At 33.1% G+C, this 20,886-nt stretch overlaps 1 protein-coding gene, 1 long non-coding RNA gene and 1 pseudogene across 2 annotated transcripts; 2 read left to right on the forward strand and 1 right to left on the reverse strand.

Moving 5' to 3' along the window:
* The first annotated feature begins 804 nt into the window (after positions 1 to 804).
* On the forward strand, positions 805 to 4,002 carry LOC146944263 (PKS-NRPS hybrid synthetase cheA-like; annotated as a pseudogene).
* Positions 4,003 to 13,434: 9,432 nt separating this feature from the next.
* On the forward strand, positions 13,435 to 19,587 carry ERD4 (Early-responsive to dehydration stress protein (ERD4)). Its single transcript, XM_085742670.1, has 6 exons — positions 13,435 to 13,919; positions 16,263 to 16,405; positions 16,492 to 16,767; positions 17,168 to 18,012; positions 18,329 to 18,584; positions 18,979 to 19,587. The coding sequence occupies exons 1-6, from the start codon at positions 13,649 to 13,651 to the stop codon at positions 19,357 to 19,359; spliced, it is 2,172 nt and encodes a 723-aa protein (XP_085598796.1). The 5' UTR covers positions 13,435 to 13,648; the 3' UTR covers positions 19,360 to 19,587.
* Positions 19,465 to 19,752, reverse strand: LOC146944265 (uncharacterized). Its single transcript, XR_015025890.1, has 2 exons — positions 19,689 to 19,752; positions 19,465 to 19,604 (listed from the first exon to the last, which is right to left on the reverse strand). It is a non-coding gene; the product is annotated as an uncharacterized LOC146944265 (long non-coding RNA).
* Between the last annotated feature and the right edge of the window lie 1,134 nt (positions 19,753 to 20,886).

Consider the following 20,886-nt stretch of genomic DNA (forward strand, 5'->3'; position numbering starts at 1 on the left):
TAAATTTCTATTAAACTTCTAAAATTTAAAATATCAACATCATAATATTTAAAAGAATAAAAATTTAAATGTAAAATTTTTTAGGAAAATAATTCCAAAAAAGTAGTAATGCTTTTCTGAAAAAAATATAGTAACAAAAAAAAAACATCAATCACACGAACGAATTAGAGGATGTACGGATGGGAATGGGAATGTCAAATATGGGTTGATCGGTTTAACCATACGATGAACGTCGTTTAGTACTTTGCACAACTGTTAGTTTTGTCAATATATATACAGACAGATGTATGTATGGATAGTTACTTCACTGCACATTACCAATCACCAAGGCGGGTGTGGTTTGTCAATGAGACAAATTGCGGAGGGGTTGGGCGCGTTGCTGCAACTTCAAATAATAATACTACTGTGCAACTCTACCCAACTTTGATTTACCATTATCCTAAGAAAATTGTTGTTCACACATTTGAGAAGGCTGGGACACACATGTAAAATACGCTTTTGCCTCCTCGGCAGTTAACTGCCGAGGAATTCAAAATACGGCTGCAATTAACTGCCGAGAAATTCCTCGGTAGTTAACTGCCGAGAAAAACTGTTTCATCAGATGAAACAGTCACCTGCTCCCCCTACACACTATTTTCTCATCAACTTCCATACAACTCCAATCCAATCCCCAAATCCTAAATTTTTTTTCATCAAATCTTGCTCCAAAATGATTCAAGCATCAAGCATGGGATGTATCAACACACTTTTGACGTAAAAAAACAGGTATTGTGCATTTTATTCGGTTTATTTTTTGGTTATGTCATGGTTTTCTACGTCAGTTACGTAGAACACTGTCATGGGGAATCTCGGTAGTATACTGCCGAGGAAAACCTCGGTACCTTACTGCCGAGGAAAACCTCGGTACTTAACTACCGAGGAAAACTTGTGAAAAAATTTTCACAACCGAAAATGGCAGCTACTGCCATTTTTCCAAAATTTTTTTCTTTGTTTTTTTTTTTGTTTTAGTTCATTATGGCATTGATGTTTATGCATTAGTTAGTTGTTAATTTATATTTTTGTGTTGTTTAATTATAGTAATGACCGAGAACGCGGAAGATGTTTCGGGAGAGACAAAACGTAATTTTGTCCAAATTTCCGGAGATGTCAAACCGCCTAAGGTTGAAGTCAAACCAAACATTGATGGAGCATCCATCCATGTTGAAGCTTCTAAATATGTTAGCCCCGATGTCGTCCCACTTCAAGCCCACGAAGTTGACACGGCTAGGTTTTTTTTCTGACGACGTTATGTTTCAAGATAGAGAAGAATTGCTTGGGTGGGTACGTTGTCAAGCAAATAAGGCAGGATTTACAATTGTTACACAAAGATCAAGCTTGATCCATCCAATTTTGCGCCTAGTGTGTGAAAGGAGTGGAGCTCACAAAGTGCCTAAAAAAAAACTGAAGCATGCGACAACGGGCTCAAGAAAATGCGGGTGCTTGTTCATGATTAGTGGATATCAAAATACGCAAACAAAGGAATGGGGATTGAACATTCTTAATGGAGTTCACAACCATGCGATGGAGCCGGCTTTAGAAGGACACATTCTTGCCGGTAGATTAAAGGAGGACGACAAGAAGATTGTACGTGACTTGACCAAGAGCAAGATGCTTCCAAGAAATATTTTGATACACTTGAAGAACAAAAGACCACATTGCATGACAAATGTGAAGCAAGTGTACAATGAACGTCAAAAAATATGGAAGGCAAATAGAGGTGACAAGAAGCCGTTGCAATATCTAATCTCGAAGTTGGAGGAGCACAACTATACTTATTACTCAAGAACACAAAGTGAAAGTACTACAATCGAAGATATCTTTTGGGCTCATCCAACATCCGTTAAGTTGTTTAACAATTTTCCAACGGTTTTGGTTACGGACTCCACCTACAAAACCAACATGTATAAGATGCCAATGTTTGAGGTAGTTGGGGTAACTTCGACCGATTTGATATATTCGGTTGGGTTTGGATTCTTGATGCATGAGAAAGAGGAAAACTTTGTTTGGGTTTTAAAAATGTTGGGTAAACTTCTTACTTCAAAGATGAATATGCCTAAGGTGATTGTTACCGACAGGGATGGGTCTTTGATGAAAGCGGTTGGAATTGTTTTCCCGGAAAGTTATGCTATGAATTGTTACTTTCATGTGCAAACAAAGGTGCGTCTTAGATTGTAAATATCCTTTGGGAAAAAAGGATGGGAAAGAGATGAGTAATCGCGATGTTGTCAAGAAGATCATGAGGGCATGGAAAGCTATGGTTGAATCGCCCACTCAAGAGTTATATGCAAATGCATTAGTGGAGTTCCAAGATGCTTGTAGTGATTTCCCACCTTTCCTAGCCTATGCCATGACCACCTTGAATGAAGTGAAGGAGAAAATAGTGAGGGCATGGACAGACCGTGTGTTGCATCTTGGTTGTAGATCCACCAATAGGGTAGAATCGGCTCATGCTTTGGTGAAGAAATATTTGGACAATAGTGTGGGTGATTTGGGTACTTGTTGGGAGAAAATACATGACATGTTGTTGCTTCAACACACTGCGATACAAACAACCTTTGGTCAGAGCGTTACCGTGTTGGAACATAGATTCAAAGATGTCACTTTGTACTCCGGCTTAGGTGGTCATGTGTCTAGATATGCTTTGGACAACATTGCTATGGAAGAGTCACGTTGTAGGGAAACGTTGTGCATGGACAAGGAAATTTGTGGTTGTGTTCAAAGGACATCTTACGGCCTACCATGTGCATGCGAAATTGCAACTAAACTCCTTGAAGAAAAGCCAATTTTATTGGATGAGATACACCACCATTGGCGAAGGTTACGCATGGGCGAAGAAAGTAATGAACTTGGTTTATCTGTCGATGATGAGTTGAAGGGTATTGTAGAACGTCTCAAGAAACTCCCTTTTCCAAATGAAGCTTGAAGTCAAAGAGGCTTTGCGACAATTGGCATTTCCTGAAACCACCATGATGTCTCCACCACCACAAAAAGCAACAATTGCGAGGTTTAAAGGAAGAATTACATCGACTAGTCAGATCCCTTCTTCTTGGGAGGTTGTTGATTCCCAAAATCCCGAAAGTCAACCGTCACCATCACCAACAACATCATCATATAAAAGGAAAAAAGGTGCTCGTCTTGGTAAAGCACCAATTTCCACACTTCCACCGCCTTCTCGGTATCCAAAGCCTAAGGCTATCCCGGTTATGAGGCCTATTGATTATATGTCACGGTTCATGCTTCCATTTATTGAAAAAGTGGTGGATGTTATTGGCGATGGACATTGTGGATTCCGGGCTATAGCCGAGTTCATGGGCTTAACCGAACAAAATCATCTCATGATTCGTACACATCTTATTCAAGAATTGAAAGATCATAGAGATGATTATGTTGAAGTATTTGCGGGTGAGGATCGTTATAACTACATTTTAGATGGCTTACATCCTCCCGCAAATAAAAAAAGTTGTGCACATCTTGTTGATAAGTGGTTGACTTTTCCGGACATGGGGCACATTGTTGCTAATTATTACAAAAGGTGTGTGGTCGTGTTGACAAATCTTGAAGTTGGTAACTCGGAATCTTTTTTCCCACTAAGAGGGCCACCACCGTCGGGTAAGCAAAATACTCCCATCATGTGCCTTGGGGTAATTCCGAATCACTTTGTGCTTATTTACTTGAAGAATGGTTGTCCACTACCTCCATCATCTACGGAGTGGCACAATCATAAGAAACAAGATGCGGTGACTTGGGAAGATGAGTATTTGGATCAACATGAGTTGTTCTGAAAGCTCATGGCTATTGAAAGAGGAAACAAACCGCCGAAACCACAAAAGGAATCAAACAAAGTGGCGCCTATTTTGTTGGACACTCCCGAAAAACCAAAGCAACAATTTGAAGTTATTGCGGAAAATGAGGAAGATTTTATGTCACTTGATCTTCTCCAATCACTTGGCCATTAACAAGTGATTTTTTTGTCGGTGTTAGTCCTTTTTTTTGGTAGAAATTACGCCGACGTATATTTTGGGGTCAAAATTGTAATGCCAATTTTTTGTGGCCAATATATAAGTAACATTATGTAATTTATATTGATATATATGATAACATGACTTTTATTGACTTGAAACTAGTGCAATACTTATTTATAGCTTATTAATGTTTACGCATTTGATTTATTCGTTATTACATTCCATTTAATTTTGTTCTAATCTATGATTATTTTGTTAAAGCTTTTGTCAAGTGAAACATGTCTGAGGTTGCAAGAATTGAAGGGCGTGTTAGGTACTGCGCGTTTAAGAAGACGGTTAAGGTTATGATAACACCGACGGACTCTCTTGATGATTTGAAGACACAACTTAACACTTATTTTGAGCATCTTGGTGAAAATCAATATACACGTCACTTGTCTGCTCTAATGCCATGCATAGACCTAGGAGAAGATAGAGATGAATTCGCATGGAAAACGGCAAGCTAGATGCCTTTGGCTTATTAAAGACGATAGCGACGTCGGATTTATGTTTAGGAATATGGTGGAAAATAATGTATTATATATATATATATATATATATATATATATATATATATATGTATGTTCGTTCCATATGCAATTGTGATGAATGTAAGTAGGGATTTAATTTAATGATGTGTAATGAGTTGTAATGTGTTGTTTGATTATGGACACTATGTTCCGTTTTGATGAATTTCAAACTTTTGTGTGGTTTGAACCAAATGTCGGTTTGATTTAATTATGGACAAATGTAAAAGATATTGTATTTTTCTTGTTTATGACCGAGTTTCATTGTTGTATAATTTAAACTGCCTTTGGAAATGCTCAGGTAAAATTACAGGTAAAAACTGGCCCAAAAATGCCTTGGAAATGCTTAGCATTAATGCAGAACCTGTTGGCTGCATTAATGTTTTTCTCGGCAGTTAACTACCGAGGAATTCCTCGGCAGTTAATTGCAACTGGATTTTGAATTCCTCGGCAGTTAACTGCCGAGGGGACAGAAGCGTATTTTACATGTGTGTTCCAGCCTTCTCAAATGTGTGAACAACAATTTTCTTATCCTAATATTATTGTACTTATCTTAGTTCACATAGGTTAGCATTTGGAGAAAATCACACTATGACAAAATATAATACACGTTCAATTTGAATGGAAATAAAAATTTAGCAGGGTTTCAAATCAAACAAGAAGGTTTATATATCAAACGAAAATGCAAGTTCTTAAGGATTGTATGTGTGTATAAACCCATATTTCGAGCACATGTTAAGAAACCTAAAATAAGAAATATTCTCTAAAATTTTGTGCATTTAATTGATTAAAAAGTTAAAGATTAAATGCAACGTACACATTTCAATAAATTATTTATATATTTGAATCATTAACTTGTGTCTTGAGAGCACAAGTTAACATTTCCTAAAGAATATTTAGTTTAGTGTTCTTATGGTGATAATCTCATTGATTCCTTGATTTTTCTGTTGACGAGAATATTTTAAAAACTTGAAATGTGAATATAATAATCATATATACATCGAGATGGAGTAGGGAACATTCAACACCCTTGGGCCGTGGCTTATCTTAGACTTCAATATCAAAATTTAGCAAAGGATCTAAGCTGAAAATTTACACTTGTAGTTGTTGTTCATTAAATTAAATTAAATACTCCTTTTGACCAATCTCATTCAACTCCTTTTTGAAAAAAGAGAGAGCGTATGGCTGAATTACGTGAAAATAAGAGAAAGGCGGCCAATCTCTCGTCAAAATGGATCCCCTAAGTCATTAAGGAGTAACATAAATTTGGATCTCTTCATTTTTTCTTCTTCTTTGTTACTCCCTCCGTTCCTTTATAATTGTCACTTTTGCATAAAATTTTTGTTTCTAAATAACTGTCGTTTTCAAAGTTCAAAGTATTATTAAATGTGGCTTTACCTATATTACCCCTATATATTTATTGCAGAGAGAGAAATGTATGAAATGAAGTATTAAATGATTAAGGTTATTATAGGAAAAAGAAAAATTGTTGTATCAAAAGTAGTAAAAGTATTTGTTGTCTTGGTTTGTGTAAAAAGTCAAAATGTGACAATTAAAAAGGAACAGAGGGAGTATTAGTTTGAAATGATTTAAAATGTACTCTCATCACATTTATAAGCAATTTTTACTTGTTTAGATTCATTAATTAACTTATGTATCAAGACTATATATAGTTCAAATACATCAGTTATTTAATGAATCTAAAAAGTGAAAACTGCTTATAAATGTGATCGGAAAAAATATTTAATTAAGAATCGTGTTAATGGTGTCTTTTCAACTTGAAGAAAGAAATTATAAATTGTTTTGTCTTCAAACACATTTCAAATGTTATCCATAGAATTGTTTTTTTAAGGGAAATGTTAACTTGTACCCTTAGGGCACATGTTAAGTATTCCATTAATAAAAATTATGTATCGGAAATTGTGTTAATTTATTGCTTAAAAAATTTAATATTAACTTTTTTCATTTAATATTTACCATTAGTGGCAAGAAATTTAATGCTTAACATGTGTCCTAAGGGCACAAGTTAACATGACCCTTTTTTTAAAGGTCCACAAAATTGACTAAAATCAAGTTATTTAAAATTAGTTTTTTTTTCTCAAGCAATTAAAACTATTGTAATTAGTTTTGAGCAAATAAAATCATGTTATTTAAAATTAGTTTTTATCACTCACCAAAAAATAAAAATTAGTTATTGTAACTTTGCCATAAATCCAAGCACACATATTACTAGGGATGGCAAAGCGGGCCGGCCCGCCCCATTTAGGTTCGTCCCGTCTAAGCCCGCTAAAAACGAGACGAGACGAGCCGAGTCAAATTTTGTGACCGAGTCCAAAATCTCACCCCGCCCCGTTTAGTGGCGGGATTGCGAGTTGGCGGGCCGGCCCGTCAAACAAAAACTTTTTTTTATTTTTTTTACAACTTAATTGTAACAAAAAAACTATGTTGCTTTTATCGTAAAAAAATATAAAAGAATAGGTAGCAAGTAAATTTGTGAAAAACAAGATAATTATCAAATTGTCGAATTCAACATCATAACTAATAGCAAAATATGGCAAATGTGCAACATAAAACAAATCATAAAATAAATCCGACAACCAAATTATAAAATAAGTCTCAAAATAAATAAAATCAAAAAATAAGATAAATCCAAAAGCATAAAATAAGTCTCAAAATATATCTAACAACCAAAATAAATCCAAAAACATAAAATAAGACTCAAAATAGCAAATCGAAACACGAGTTAAGCGGACCGCCATGCCACGCCCCGTGTCCGTCCCGTTTCCAACGAGTTAAGCGGACCAGCCCGCCCCGCCCCGTATTTTAACGAGACGAGACGAGCCGAGTCAACTATAGAAAGCGAGTTCAAAACTTCGACTCAGCCCGCCAAAAATAGCGGGCCAAACGGGCCGGCCCGGCGGGTCAGACCCGTTTTGCCACCCCTACATATTACCCGTGTTGGATGCGTGTTCGTCTACAATACACCATATTGTGTTTATTGCTTGAGGGTCCTCCTAGTTTCTTGTCTAGTTTACCCTACCATGCTCCTTTCCTTTTCAGCAACTAGCCTTTCTCATTTCTCTCAATAGGTGGCACATGCCATAGCCCTTCATAGATTATTTAGGCTTTAGCCATATCAACCAATCTGATATTAATGATTTAATGGAATATAAGAGTAAAAAAGTTTGGTTTAAAAGTAAAAAATTGAGTGGTGGAGTAGTAAAGTTAAGCATTAGGCAATTGGGCATAGGCATAAATAAGCATAGTATTCCAAATCCTTATCCAATGTTGTGGGTCAGATGACATTTCCTCTTTTGTCTTGTCACACTGTCGGCAACACTTTCCCAAGCTACTTGTCGCGTATGCCAGCTAACACGTGTATGCTAAATATCGTATACGGTATGTCCACGCTGTCTAGTTTCAAAGCTATCCACGTCAGCAACAAAAATTGGTGTTATTACGTCAAAAAATAACATAGCAGTAAATTGACAGGCATCCAAGTACAACTGTAGGAGGATGCTAGACTAGACCATAACTGAAATAACGAATACTTATCTATATTTATGAGAAACTACCACAATGTCCTTTGGATAATAAAGCTAAAGTTTTAAATAGAAAAATATTTGGTGGACATCCTAGGATATATATCTCGAGGAAGAAAGAAATAAGAAAGGGTGGTGTGACATACTTCCTCCGTTTCAAAATGAGTGTCGCTTTAGCCAAAAAAAATTGTTTCAAAATGAGTGTCGCTTTCAGTTTCCAATGCAATAATAACTTTTTCTTTTCAATTGTACCCTCTAATTAATACTCTGCACACTACTTCCAAAGTATTACTTTTAAAACTAACCAATGGTTAATAAGGATAATTTGGTAAAATAACCATTCTCTTTCTCTTAATCATTGCATTTCTTAATATGTGTGTAAACACCTAAAACGACACTCATTTTGAAACGGAGGGAGTAGTATTTAATAAGTTGAGAAAGATATAAGTAAAATAAGTGTTGAATGAGTGTAGAAAAATAGTGTATAAATTGTTGGACTTTAATATGAGAGTTAAATTTTACATTCATGTAGATGAATAAATATTTGATATATAAGAGGTGTAACTTATATACATGTCCTAAGGTGTTAGGTGAGATATAACGTCTCTCTTTGGAGTGATTGCAAAGCATTTGATCTCTTGTTGCTCCTGTGGCCTTAGGACTCGCCAACAAATGATATTGGAGCCTTAGTTCAGCTTGACTAAGCTTCTGAAATCGGATCCTCAATTGAATTGTGTTATAGGAGGTGAGTTCACCACATTTATGGAAAATGTTGGATTTCAAGCGTGACTGATTCAATATCACTATGTCATTTGTCTCATATTTGAGTATTGTGGATGGAATATATATTAGGATGGAGAGATTTCGTTGGAGATGGTTGGTCTATTAGTTCTTCGACGAAAATTAGTTATGACAAAGTTTAGCCGGTACTTCGTATCAATAATATTTTTTTTGAAACATAGAAGTGGTCGGTCTCTCATTTGAAAATAAGTCTCTCTTTACAAATAGAAAATCAATGACAAATTGAAGATGAACACAACGATACACATAAAATTTGGTTAAATATATACCATTTATCGTATAATTCAATGTCATATTATAATTTTATATTAATTTATTTTAAACAAATTTTCCTACAAGGTACAAGTACTCAACCAAACTTCAAGATATCTAAGAATTTACCTTAATTAATATATTGAAGAAACATTATGAATTAATCAAATAAACATTATTTTACTATAGAGTAACACTTTTGTCTAAATTAGACTCTCTTTAACTATTTATTACTCCTAACACATTTTTTTTGTTACACTCCTAACACATTTAACATCATGCTTTTTGATAGGGTCATGTTAACTTTTGCCCTTAGGGCACATCTTAAACAACCTAAATAGAGCAATTTTGCATTGGAAAACACAATATAACAACTTTTAAGAAGTTGAATGCACGCCTTTTGATATGTATATTTCTATAATGAGTATCTTAACATGTGCCTTGAGGGCACAAGTTAACATTAGCCTTTTTGATATGATTCTTAATCATAAACAAATATTTTGACGCAACTTTGAATATGTTAATGTGACATTTTTTTTTTGAAGAAGAAAGAAGAATATGTTAATGTGACATTAACAGTGTGTATACAACCGCGTCAAAAACGGGTGGCACTTTGGTGACATTAATGTCACGGTGACATTAAATCTGAGCCACACATTGTCATTACCATTGCATCCGGGCCACACAACACATCTAATGTCACCCAATGTGTGGCTCAGATTTAATGTCACCGTGACATTAATGTCACACAAGTATTTCCCGTCAAAAACCATTCAATTCAACGTGCGTTTCATGCCATGCAAACAGACATTAATTTTTGGGTTAATTATGTTTCTAGTCCCTATAAAATAGCGACCTTGTAAGTTTAGTCCCTACTTAATTTTAATAGCATTTTTAGTCCCTATAAAAAAAATTTACTTATAATTTTAGTCCCTGCTAAAACAAAGTTTGATTAATTATCCTTAAACTCTTAAATTTTTAAACGATTTTTTTGAGACAAGATTAGAACACTATGAAAGGTTCGTTTACTAAAATTTAGAATTTTCTGACATGAAATGAATTAAATATGAATTTTTTAAAACGACAAAAGTTAAAGATAAAAAGTAATAAAATCTGGATGTAGAAATCAAATTTTGCGATAATTTTTTGCGGACGAACTTTTAGTAATGTTCTAAACATGTCTGCAAAAAATTGTTCAAAAATTTAAGAGTTTAAGCATAAATTAAACAAATTTGAATTGAGTAGGGACTAATACTCAGTGCAGAAAAACAAAATTAGGGACTAAAAATGCTATTAAAATTAAGTAGGGACTAAACTTACAAGGTCGCTATTTTATAGGGACTAGAAACATAATTAACCCTTAATTTTTCTTTTTCTTTCTCAATTGTTGGTGTAAATCATGTAATATTTAATAATAGAATGGAGATAAAAATATATCTGTATTTCCTTAAGATTGAGCCATGATAACACGTGAAGAGGTTAACTTTCTCTCTAAGTTAAATCTTTTTGAGGTATTGATCAATTTAAGAAGTTGATTTGTTACAACGAATGTTTTTTCATATCAACATGAGATCCACCTTCTGAATCCCCTTGCTTTAAATAGAACTTGGCCATGTATCAACTACGTCACACAATGATACTTGAATAAAATATTCTTATTTAACCATGAAAAACGTTGGTTATGTAAGTAAAACTAATCTGTAATTTAAATTATTATAAAAGACAATCAAAATGAAAAAAATGTGACATTATTTCAAATTATTGACTATTTATACTCGACTAAACTCTAGTGTATATAGAAGTCGTTAATTAAATGTCTGCTTGGTGGTGATTTTTTATATTAAAAAGCTTTGACTCCCATATATAGCAACCTCATTGAGAGTTGCTGATAGAACTTATGCATAGTAACAAATAAATTTCAAATTTAATTCCATATTAGAATTAATTAATATAGTATAATACAAGTGAAATATAGCCAACTATTGTGTCAACTTCGTGCGCTGGAGTGTGATGCCTTTTTTTGTCATGAAGGAGTGTTATGCTTTGAATGATTGCTTTCGTAGTCGACAGCATACAGAACAGAATAAACATATACCAAAAAAAACATAACACGTTACCACTAATTATTATTATTACTAATTAAACCAAAACAACGCAGCTTATTCTTAATACCAAAAGGAGTAAACCAAAACAACGCAGCTTATTTTTAATACCAAAAAAGAAAAAAATATCATGTGTCAAAAAAAGACAAAATATCGAATATTTAACCGTCAAAGTTAACCCTTTTCTTTTGTATGAAATTTAACCATTTTTTTAAAGGAAATTTAACCATTTTTTTGTGTCCCGTACTTTTGTTTATTTTGTTATCCATCAAAAGAAAGTCGGAACAACTTCTATTTTATTCAAACATTCCACATGCAAAGAACTTCGTCTATGTTTCGTTATCATAAATAAAATTTGAATTGGAGCTAATTGATTATATTTTTTTTTTGAAGGAAGCTAATTGATTATATAAAATTGATTATGACTAAAATTAAGATGAAAGTAAAATGTGTTGCGTTCGGATACATTCATATAAAAGTGAGTTGAAAAATAAATTTAAATATAAAAATCAAATCTAAAATTAGAATCTAGAATTTCTAACTTTCAATAGAATCAATTCATGGGGAATGAGTAACTCACTTAGTTGAATGAAGGATTAAAGAATTATAGGTCTAAGGTTCTAATTCGAAAGAAAATAATAGGAGTAAGATAACAATTAACACACTAATATTTTATTTTTAAAAAAAATAGAATTAATTCTTGTGACAAAATTAATTATGAATGTATGAGTGAAAAAACCAAACCAATTCTCCTTTTTAAATACTATAATGGTTCACATGAATATATAAGTATTAACCAAATATTTTAAAAAAAGTAGAATCAATTCTCAAGACATTCATAATTAATATGAATGTTGGGTTTATGTTACCACTCATTAATCTTTCTATTAGAATGGTTCACATGAATATAGAAATATTAACCAAATATTTTTAAAAAAGTAGAATCAATTCTCGAGACATTCATAATATGAATGTTGAGTTTATGTAACTACTCATTAATGCTTAGGAATAAAAAATTCTAATATTTTTTTGAAAAGATTTTTACAATATTCTGCATATTTCTGCACAATTTCGTTGAAAAGTATGAAGGTTATACATGATTTGACTTAAAAATATGGGCTAAAAGTGGTGATTGAAAATTTTATAGAGACTAAAAGTCTAAGAAAAATTTAGAGGGACTAAAAAGAAAAGTTGGTATATTTATGGGGACAAAAAATATATTTAACCACAAAATTAATTGCACATTAAAGTTGGATGTAGGGGTGTTTGTTCAAGTTTATTAAAGGGTAAATAGAGATTTTGGTCTCTAGATGTGTGCCGAGTACTCATTAATATTATGAATATATAAATATTAACCAATTTTTTTTTTCTCGAGACATTCATAATATTTATACATTCATAATACGTATTTGTTTACTAGAAGGAGAGACAAAAAATGAAAATGGAATTTTTTTAGATATTAATAGTTGAAGAATTTTTTTAAAGAAACTAAAACATAAAGTTGGTATATGATTAAGAATCTAATTTGGAGTGATGCTCGTTGTGTTGTGTTTAAGGGGATGATAGAAGAAGCATCAAATCTCTAATATTTAGAGTTGTGTTATTTGAAAAACTATTTTAATGAGATTTTTGAGACAACCATAAATTTATAAAGATAATGAGGTATTAATACAAAAATCAAAACAATATTGAAAATAAAAAGATATCTGAATATAAAAGAAAAAGTTGTTTCAAAAGTTGTCAAAAAAAATGACCGTACAAATATCATTTCTCAATATTTATGGGGGTAATAAGGGTACTTTCAAGGGTACTAATAGTTAGATTAGGGGCATATTTGTCATGTGTGGTGTTTCTTATAACATGGGGAAAGTTTTGTCCTTTTCCAACAGCTATTTCTCTCTCATCACTTTCCCTCTCCTCTGCATCACCGTTTTCCATCAATCCCGCTCTCACACAAACACTCCCCCTACTCGTTCCTCCCACGCATCACATCACATCACATCACATTCTTCAAACTCAAAACAACATTTTTACATTTTTCCCAAAAAAAATCCTAACTTTTGCATTAATTGAATTGAATTATAACAAAGAAACCCAAAAACCAAACCTACCCTACACACAGCAACGACCACTTTATCTTATTTAATCACAAGCCTTAACGTATCTTTCCATTTTCATCTTCCCTCATTACTACTCGTTACCATTTACTTCATACACACACAACTCATAACAAAAAAAAAAACCCTTTTTTTTCCTTTTTTTATGTAACTGTTTCCATAATATCCATTAATTCCAATTCCAACGTTACCCTTTTGAATAAATGTACTCTAAGCACTGAAAAGTTTCAATCTTTACTTGTTTTGATTGAATAGAGAAAAACCCAGATGGATTTTTCTTCGTTTTGTACCTCTCTTGGTACTTCATTTGCTATTTTTCTAGTTTTGATGATTTTGTTTGCTTTTTTACAAAGTAAACCTGGGAACAATGTGGTGTATTATCCTAATAGGATCTTGAAGGGTTTAGATCCATTTGAAGGTGGTTCTAAGACACGTAACCCTTTCTCTTGGATTAAGGAAGCTTATTCTTCTTCTGAACAAGATGTTATTGCTATGTCTGGTGTTGATACTGCTGTTTTCTTTGTCTTTCTCAGCACTGGTTTGTTCTTTCTCCTTTTTATGTACCTTGTTTTTTTTGTTGAAACTCTCTTTTTTATTTGGTCTGTATCTATGCTCTTGTTCTGGTTGTAAATGAATTGATTTTGTAAAATTGATTCCGATTAAGAGTAAGTTAAGATATGTTGAGATGAACATTAAATTTGAGGCTAAAAATTGATTGTTAAGACTAACTGTTAATTTTGCCTAAGTTTTCTCAAAAGTGGAACTAAACATACACTTAATTAACTATTAGGAGCAGTTTGGCTTGTAAATTAAAAAAGTCAAAGTTTTTCATTTATGAAACAATATCTATAGATTTTATACTTATGAAGAAGATTAAACAAAGAGGGCTTTTGAAAAAAAAAAAAATGAAAATTTTAAACTCATAGCTATTGATAGATTATTTTAACTGCTATATGAGTTCATCATATTGAGAGGGAAAATACTTGGGTGACATAATGTCACCGTGACATTAAATCTGGGCCACACAAAGGTGTTGTGTTGTGTGACCCAAATGTGTTGTATGTGTTGTGTGGCCCAGATGTTATGTGGCAATATGTGTTGTGTGGCCCAGATTTAATGTCACGGTGACATTATGTCACCCAAGTGCTTTTCCATATTATTATATAAAAAGTTGTACTAGTTTAACCATGTTAGGAAAAAGGCTACTCTATGTTGAGTTTATCTGTAAAGTAAGAAAGAAAGCTAAGGCTATGTTTGGATGTTGCGAGGAAAGAAAGTAAAAGGAAAGAATGATTAAGGAATGAAAGTGAATAGAAAGTGAAAGGAAAGTGTGATGATTTTTAGGTTGTTTGGAATAAGTGAAAAAGTGAAAGGAAAGAAAGATGTATATTTGATAAATGACATAAATATCCTTATGATAAAATGAGTTATATATTTATTATTTATTTAATATAATATGTTCATATTTACATATTAATAAATAAAAATTGATAAGTTAAAGTATACATGAGAATGAATATTTCAGTTAAACAAAATTAACAATTTTCCAACAATAAAATTTTTAAAACTCAATTTTGTATCAATAACAATAAAATTTGATAACTGCGGTTAAAACATTTATTAATATTGTTGTATTTTTAATTTTAAAACATGAATATGTTTGAGTGAAAAAAGCATAGATATGTTATCATGTAATACGTTGATAGAAGAGGCTAATGACTTTGTAATTTACTTTTTTTTTTTTGAAGAAGAAATGACTTTGTAATTTACTAACTAGTATAATCAAAAATCAATCACTTTTTGACAGAAAAAAAAAAGGAGAGCACGTCCAGCCAATTAAAAATGGAATAGAGTACGAGCTATTAGCAATGTGCAGTAGTTTAGTACAATTTTTTATTTTTGTTTCAAGTTTCAACCACCCAACACGAACAGTGCATATTATTCATATTAATTCTGAGGGTTACTTTTGTCATTCCAAAAAAACTGGTCGCTTCTCCACCTTTCCTTCCAATCCAGTGGGGAAAGGTTTTGCATGTGGGTCCCAGCAAAAACATTCTATCCTCTCCTTTTTTATGGTGGTGCCAAACGATGGAAACAAGATCCATCCACTCACTTTCTTTCCTTCTTCCAATCTTTCCATAGAACCAAACATAGCCTAAGGGTGTGCTCATGTCATAATGTCATATCAGTGTATTAAAGAGAAAAAAAATTACTTCTACTGTTAGCATATAGATTATCAATTTAGAACTTTTTCTGGTCAGTGGAAGTTTTCAGTCTGTAAAATGGAAAATAAAATATTGTGTTATGGAACTTTGAGACTTAAAGAGAGTGTTGAAATGTTAAGCTTCACTATCTTGTGCATACTATTATGAAATAATCAAATTGTACTCTTAAGAAATATGAATCCTTAGGAATCAGTTTTACGAAAATTGTGGTTCAATGATTTAACACATGAAATCTCAAGCATAAGTCATATGAAATGTATATTCATGGTTCTACTTGTTATGCTGGTCATACAGAAAACCAGGAGAATATTTTGAATTACATTAAGATGTATGTGTGTTATTCAGTTGCTTTCAGAGTGCTTCTAGATTTATTTCCTCATTCAGTGAACATCAAATCAGTGTACTCTCTTGCAACTTTGTTCATGGTTTTGTTTATCTCAATTCTGAAAGAGTGAAATCATTCACTTCTATTCCTCTCAACATATGTTGACACTTTGTGGCTTGTATTTTGTGATTAGTCTTTCAAAATGTGTTCTCGCATGCATATATTTGGTTATAACTTTTCATTATTTTCAATTGTTATTTGACATGCTTATCCGATAAGAGACAAATTGTGTTTTCAGTTTTTAATTATTATTTTTCATGCTCACTGCCAGTATTCAGTATCCTGGTTATATGCGGCATTATTCTGCTACCGGTTCTTCTGCCTATTGCTAAAACTGGTGGTGCTGGAAAGAAACTAACAACTAGCAACGGGTCTTTCAATGAACTTGACCAGTTATCGATGGGAAACATCACAGTAAGATCAGTATTCCTTACCATTTTTGTATATCATAGTAGTATGATAATTTTTCCTTTTTATTAAACTAGTTCTTGTATGTGTAGGCAAAGAGTGTAAGGTTGTGGGCATTTTTTATCGCCTGCTATTTTGTTTCGCTTGTTTCGTTGTTCCTCTTATGGAAGGCTTATAAACATGTGTCATGGCTGCGATCTGAAGCTTTCAAGACTATTGATGTAAAGCCTGAACAGTTTGCGATAGTTGTGAGAGACATCCCTCCTGTTCTTGACGGTCAAACTAGGAAGGAACAGGTTGATTCTTATTTTAAAGCCATATATCCCGAGACATTTTACAGATCTATGATAATAACAGACAACAAAAAGGTATGGTTTTCATTTGATTACCTTTCTCGATACCCTCTGAATCACATTCACTATTTCTGATTCACTGCCTTACATTGGAGCATGTATTTCCAGTTTCTGATCGTTGTGGAATTTAGAAATCTAAAAGAGTATGCAGCAGAATTACTAATGATTTGTCCATGTAATGTAATCTAAATATGTAATTTGTCTGTGATACTCTTCCTATTGTTTTTTGCCTGTGAATGTTGCAATATATAATCTATATCGTCATTATATAAAGATAATTTCAAAGTTAACTATCAATAGCACAATAGAAAAAGCGGATAGATAGGCACATTAATGTCCATCTTTCTGCTAGTAATCTTCCCGTCTTTCCCATAGTATAAATATATTTTAATTCCTATATATTTATTACTAACAGGTGAACAAGATTTGGGAGGAGTTGGAAGGGTATAAGAAGAAGCTTGCCCGTGCCGAAGTAGTATACGCAGGTTCAAAAACAACTGCCAAGCCAGAAGGCACAAGACCGACCAACAAGACTGGCTGCCTTGGACTTATTGGTAAAAAGGTGGATAGCATAGAGTATTGCAATGAAAAGATTAATGAATTGGTTGCGAAATTGGAATCCGAGCAAAAGGTTACTCTCAGAGAAAAGCAACAAAATGCTGCTATTGTCTTTTTCTCAAACAGGGTGGTTGCAGCATCTGCAGCTCAGAGTTTACATGCACAAGTGGTTGATCATTGGTCAGTTTTCGGTGCTCCTGAACCCTGTCAACTACTATGGCCTAATTTGAAAATCAAGTATTTTCAAAGAGAACTGAGGCAGTACTTGGTGTATTTCGTTGTTACACTCGCCATATTCTTTTACATGGTTCCCATCTCATTTGTATCTGCATTTACAACTTTGAAGGGTTTGGTGAAACTTCTCCCATTCCTAAAGCCACTAGTGAACATTGAGACTTTGAAGACAGTGTTGGAAGCTTATCTCCCTCAACTTGCACTGATCATTTTCTTGGCTATATTACCCAAGTTGCTTATGTTTTTGTCTAAATTAGAAGGCATTCCAACTGAAAGCCATGCGGCCAGGGCAACTTCTGGAAAATATTTTTATTTTACGGTGCTGAACGTTTTCATTGGAGTTGCTTTAGCTGGAACCTTGTTCGACACATTCAAGAGAATTCAGGATAAACCGAAAGATATTGTTCCCGTGCTAGCTGAAAGTCTCCCGCGCAGAGCTACTTTTTTCTTGACCTTCGTCGCCTTGAAGTAAGATAGCATCCTAATTTCAACTTGTTTTTGTTCACTTGCTTGTCCATAAAGATAATATTTTACGTCGATGATTATGTTAAAGCTTCACAGCCACTTTCCTACTAGACGTATGAATAAGAAAATAACCACTTTTGTATTTTGTTCATGTTTTTATATGTAACAATTATTTTCTCATATGATTTTGTGTCGATTTCTAATTTTGGACTATTCCTACCTACTAGACATTAATTAAAAAATATTTCACCTTTGTTTTTAAAAATAAAAGGTTGACACATCACATATGAACTGATTTTTCTTGTTTTTTTTGTTTTAGATTTTTCGTCGGATATGGCCTTGAGCTGTCCCGATTAGTTCCTCTAATTATCTACCACTTGAAGAAAAAGTTTCTTTGCAAGACTGAAGCTGAGTTGAAAGAAGCTTGGGCTCCTGGAGATCTTGGTTATGCAACAAGAATTCCGGCTGACATGCTGATTGCCACAATTGTTTTCTGTTACTCTTGTATTGCTCCTCTTATCATCCCATTTGGTGCTCTATATTTCGGCCTCGGATGGCTCGTACTACGAAATCAGGTAAACTACTGTTCATTTTTTTTCTGACGAACCCTGTCCTGTGTCTTGTATGAGCACTTTTTCATTGAAGGAATTGATTTTGCCTCCATAATTGATTCTAACTTGAAGCTAAAGTTTGGAGCTTTTTGCCTCTATGTTTGATTTTTAACCTCAAATTTATTGTTCACCTCAATTTTATATGAATGAATTCAAACATAAAATATATTACATTCAACTCGCTTTTAGCCATAATTAATTTTTGTTAACGCACAAATACACAATAACTTGTTTACTAGAGATTTGCAACAATGAAAGGAAATGATTGTTACTATAATACACAAAATTCATCGATGTATTTTTTCCATTAAGATTGTCATACTAATCATTTATGTACTATTTTGTAACGTATCAACAGGCACTGAAAGTGTATGTACCAAGATATGAAAGTTATGGAAGAATGTGGCCCCACATAAACAACCGTATACTAGCATCTATGGTATTGTACCAGGTAACCATGTATGGTTACTTTGGGGTGCAGAAATTCGTCTATGCACAATTGTTGATTCCTCTTCCCATATTGACGGTATTATTTGGTGTCATCTGTTCAAAGAAGTTTTATCCATCTTTTCAACATCAGGCGCTTGAGGTTGCAGCTACAGAAGTCAAGGAAGTTCCAAACATGGAATTGATTTATAGGTCTTTCATTCCACCAAGCTTGAGTTCTGAGAAGATCGATGACGACCACCAGTTCGAAGATGCACGGTCTGAAGTTTCAAGACAAACATCATTTGTTTGATGTAGTTTTAATTGTAGCAGTCATTTAGTAATGTTTTATTTTTATTATTAATTGTTGATAACAAGATATAGGAATCAGGGAGTGTTTGTGAATGTCATTATGCAAGGTTTGGTAATACTATTATTATCATTATTATTATTATACAGTGTTTGTTCAGCTTGTAATAGTTGTGAAGTGTTTTCAATTCATGTTCTCTATATTTCAAAGTTTCTTTCTGAACTTGACTCAGATGATTTGTCCTTTACCTTTTTTTTGTTATATAGTCCGTCAGTATCAAATCTAGCATACACCCTCCACAAACCTATCTTCATTCTTGCGCACCACCACACCAGCATACACCTGAAACTCACATAGTTTTCACGGCACATCCAGTTAAGTGTGTCAATGAAAATGATGGGAATGGATGAACACAAATATAATCTGCAATTGCATATGGTCTCAGTTATTGTTTTTCTGGTTTTACGCAAGTCTGTAATCATTTTATTTGTTGACAAACGGAATCATCTCTCTCCACCGCCAAGACCCACCAGCACTAGTTATATTCTTCCCCACTCACATGTTTTTTCATCTAATTTAATTTAATTTAATTTTTCTTTATATGTTGTACAGAATTTCATCTTCACATTACCAATCTATTTGATTTTTCTTTCTTTCGTTCACAATGTTCTTTTGGAATTTTCTTTCAGGGTGCAAGCTGTTGGTAGATGACTAACAAATGATGAAAAATATATAGTATGGAGAGACTATAATAAGGATCGATGTTCCTTTTAATCTAATGGTTGAAAAAAAACTTTCATTAACTTGTGTGTAGGGTAGTGTCTTCTCTTATGGTGTTGTGGGAATCTTATTAACTGGATCCAAACCTCCTATTGTAGGTGACTCAGATGGTTCAAGTTGGACTCAAAGAGTTGGTGGTCCAAATTAATCGGACCCCAACATCAAATACAAGCAGCATTATTAAGCTTCGGTTTAATGTAATGGGATGTAGTACCCGTAAATTAGTTTTTGTTTTTTGTTTTATTGTAATTTTTTTTTTGTGGTGGCCGGGTTCGAACCCCGAACCTTACATATTTTATGCATTGTTCCTACCAACTAAGCTAAGCTCACGATGACTTATTGTAATTTACTTAATTCATAAAAATCAAATATTAAAAAATTATTATATATTTTGATAGTGTAAAAAACACTAAACAAAAACATAATGACAATTTTTTTTCCCTTGTTGCTGGTACAAAGCTTTTTTTTTTTTTTTTTTACCATTGTTTAGCGGTAATTAATATTAGTCGAAATTAAACCCTCCACTACTTGCTCAAGGGTTCAAACTCCTTACTCGAATCAATTCATTGTTGCTATCGACTAACAAGAGACACAATAAATTACAAAATCAATTTATGATATTTTTCCAACAAAACAAGGTATGATTGTAATCCCAACAATTTAATACCATTTCTCTTTTAAATTTTTTAACGCATGTAAATTTACACGTGATAGAAAAACTCAATTTATAATTTCATTAAATATCATTGC

This window comes from Medicago sativa, chromosome 2 (genome assembly GCF_051527215.1).
Source record: "Medicago sativa cultivar Bolivia chromosome 2, Bolivia_mono, whole genome shotgun sequence".
Classification (NCBI taxonomy): domain Eukaryota; kingdom Viridiplantae; phylum Streptophyta; class Magnoliopsida; order Fabales; family Fabaceae; genus Medicago; species Medicago sativa.

What these genes read in the sequence shown, in the direction of transcription:
- ERD4 (XM_085742670.1), top strand. Translation starts at nt 13,649, where the DNA reads ATGGATTTTTCTTCGTTTTGTACCTCTCTTGGTACTTCATTTGCTATT. An exon ending in TAATAACAGACAACAAAAAG is followed by an intron (nt 16,768 to 17,167) that starts GTATGGTTTTCA and finishes TATTACTAACAG; the next exon opens with GTGAACAAGATTTGGGAGGA. An exon ending in TTGACCTTCGTCGCCTTGAA is followed by an intron (nt 18,013 to 18,328) that starts GTAAGATAGCAT and finishes TTTTTGTTTTAG; the next exon opens with ATTTTTCGTCGGATATGGCC.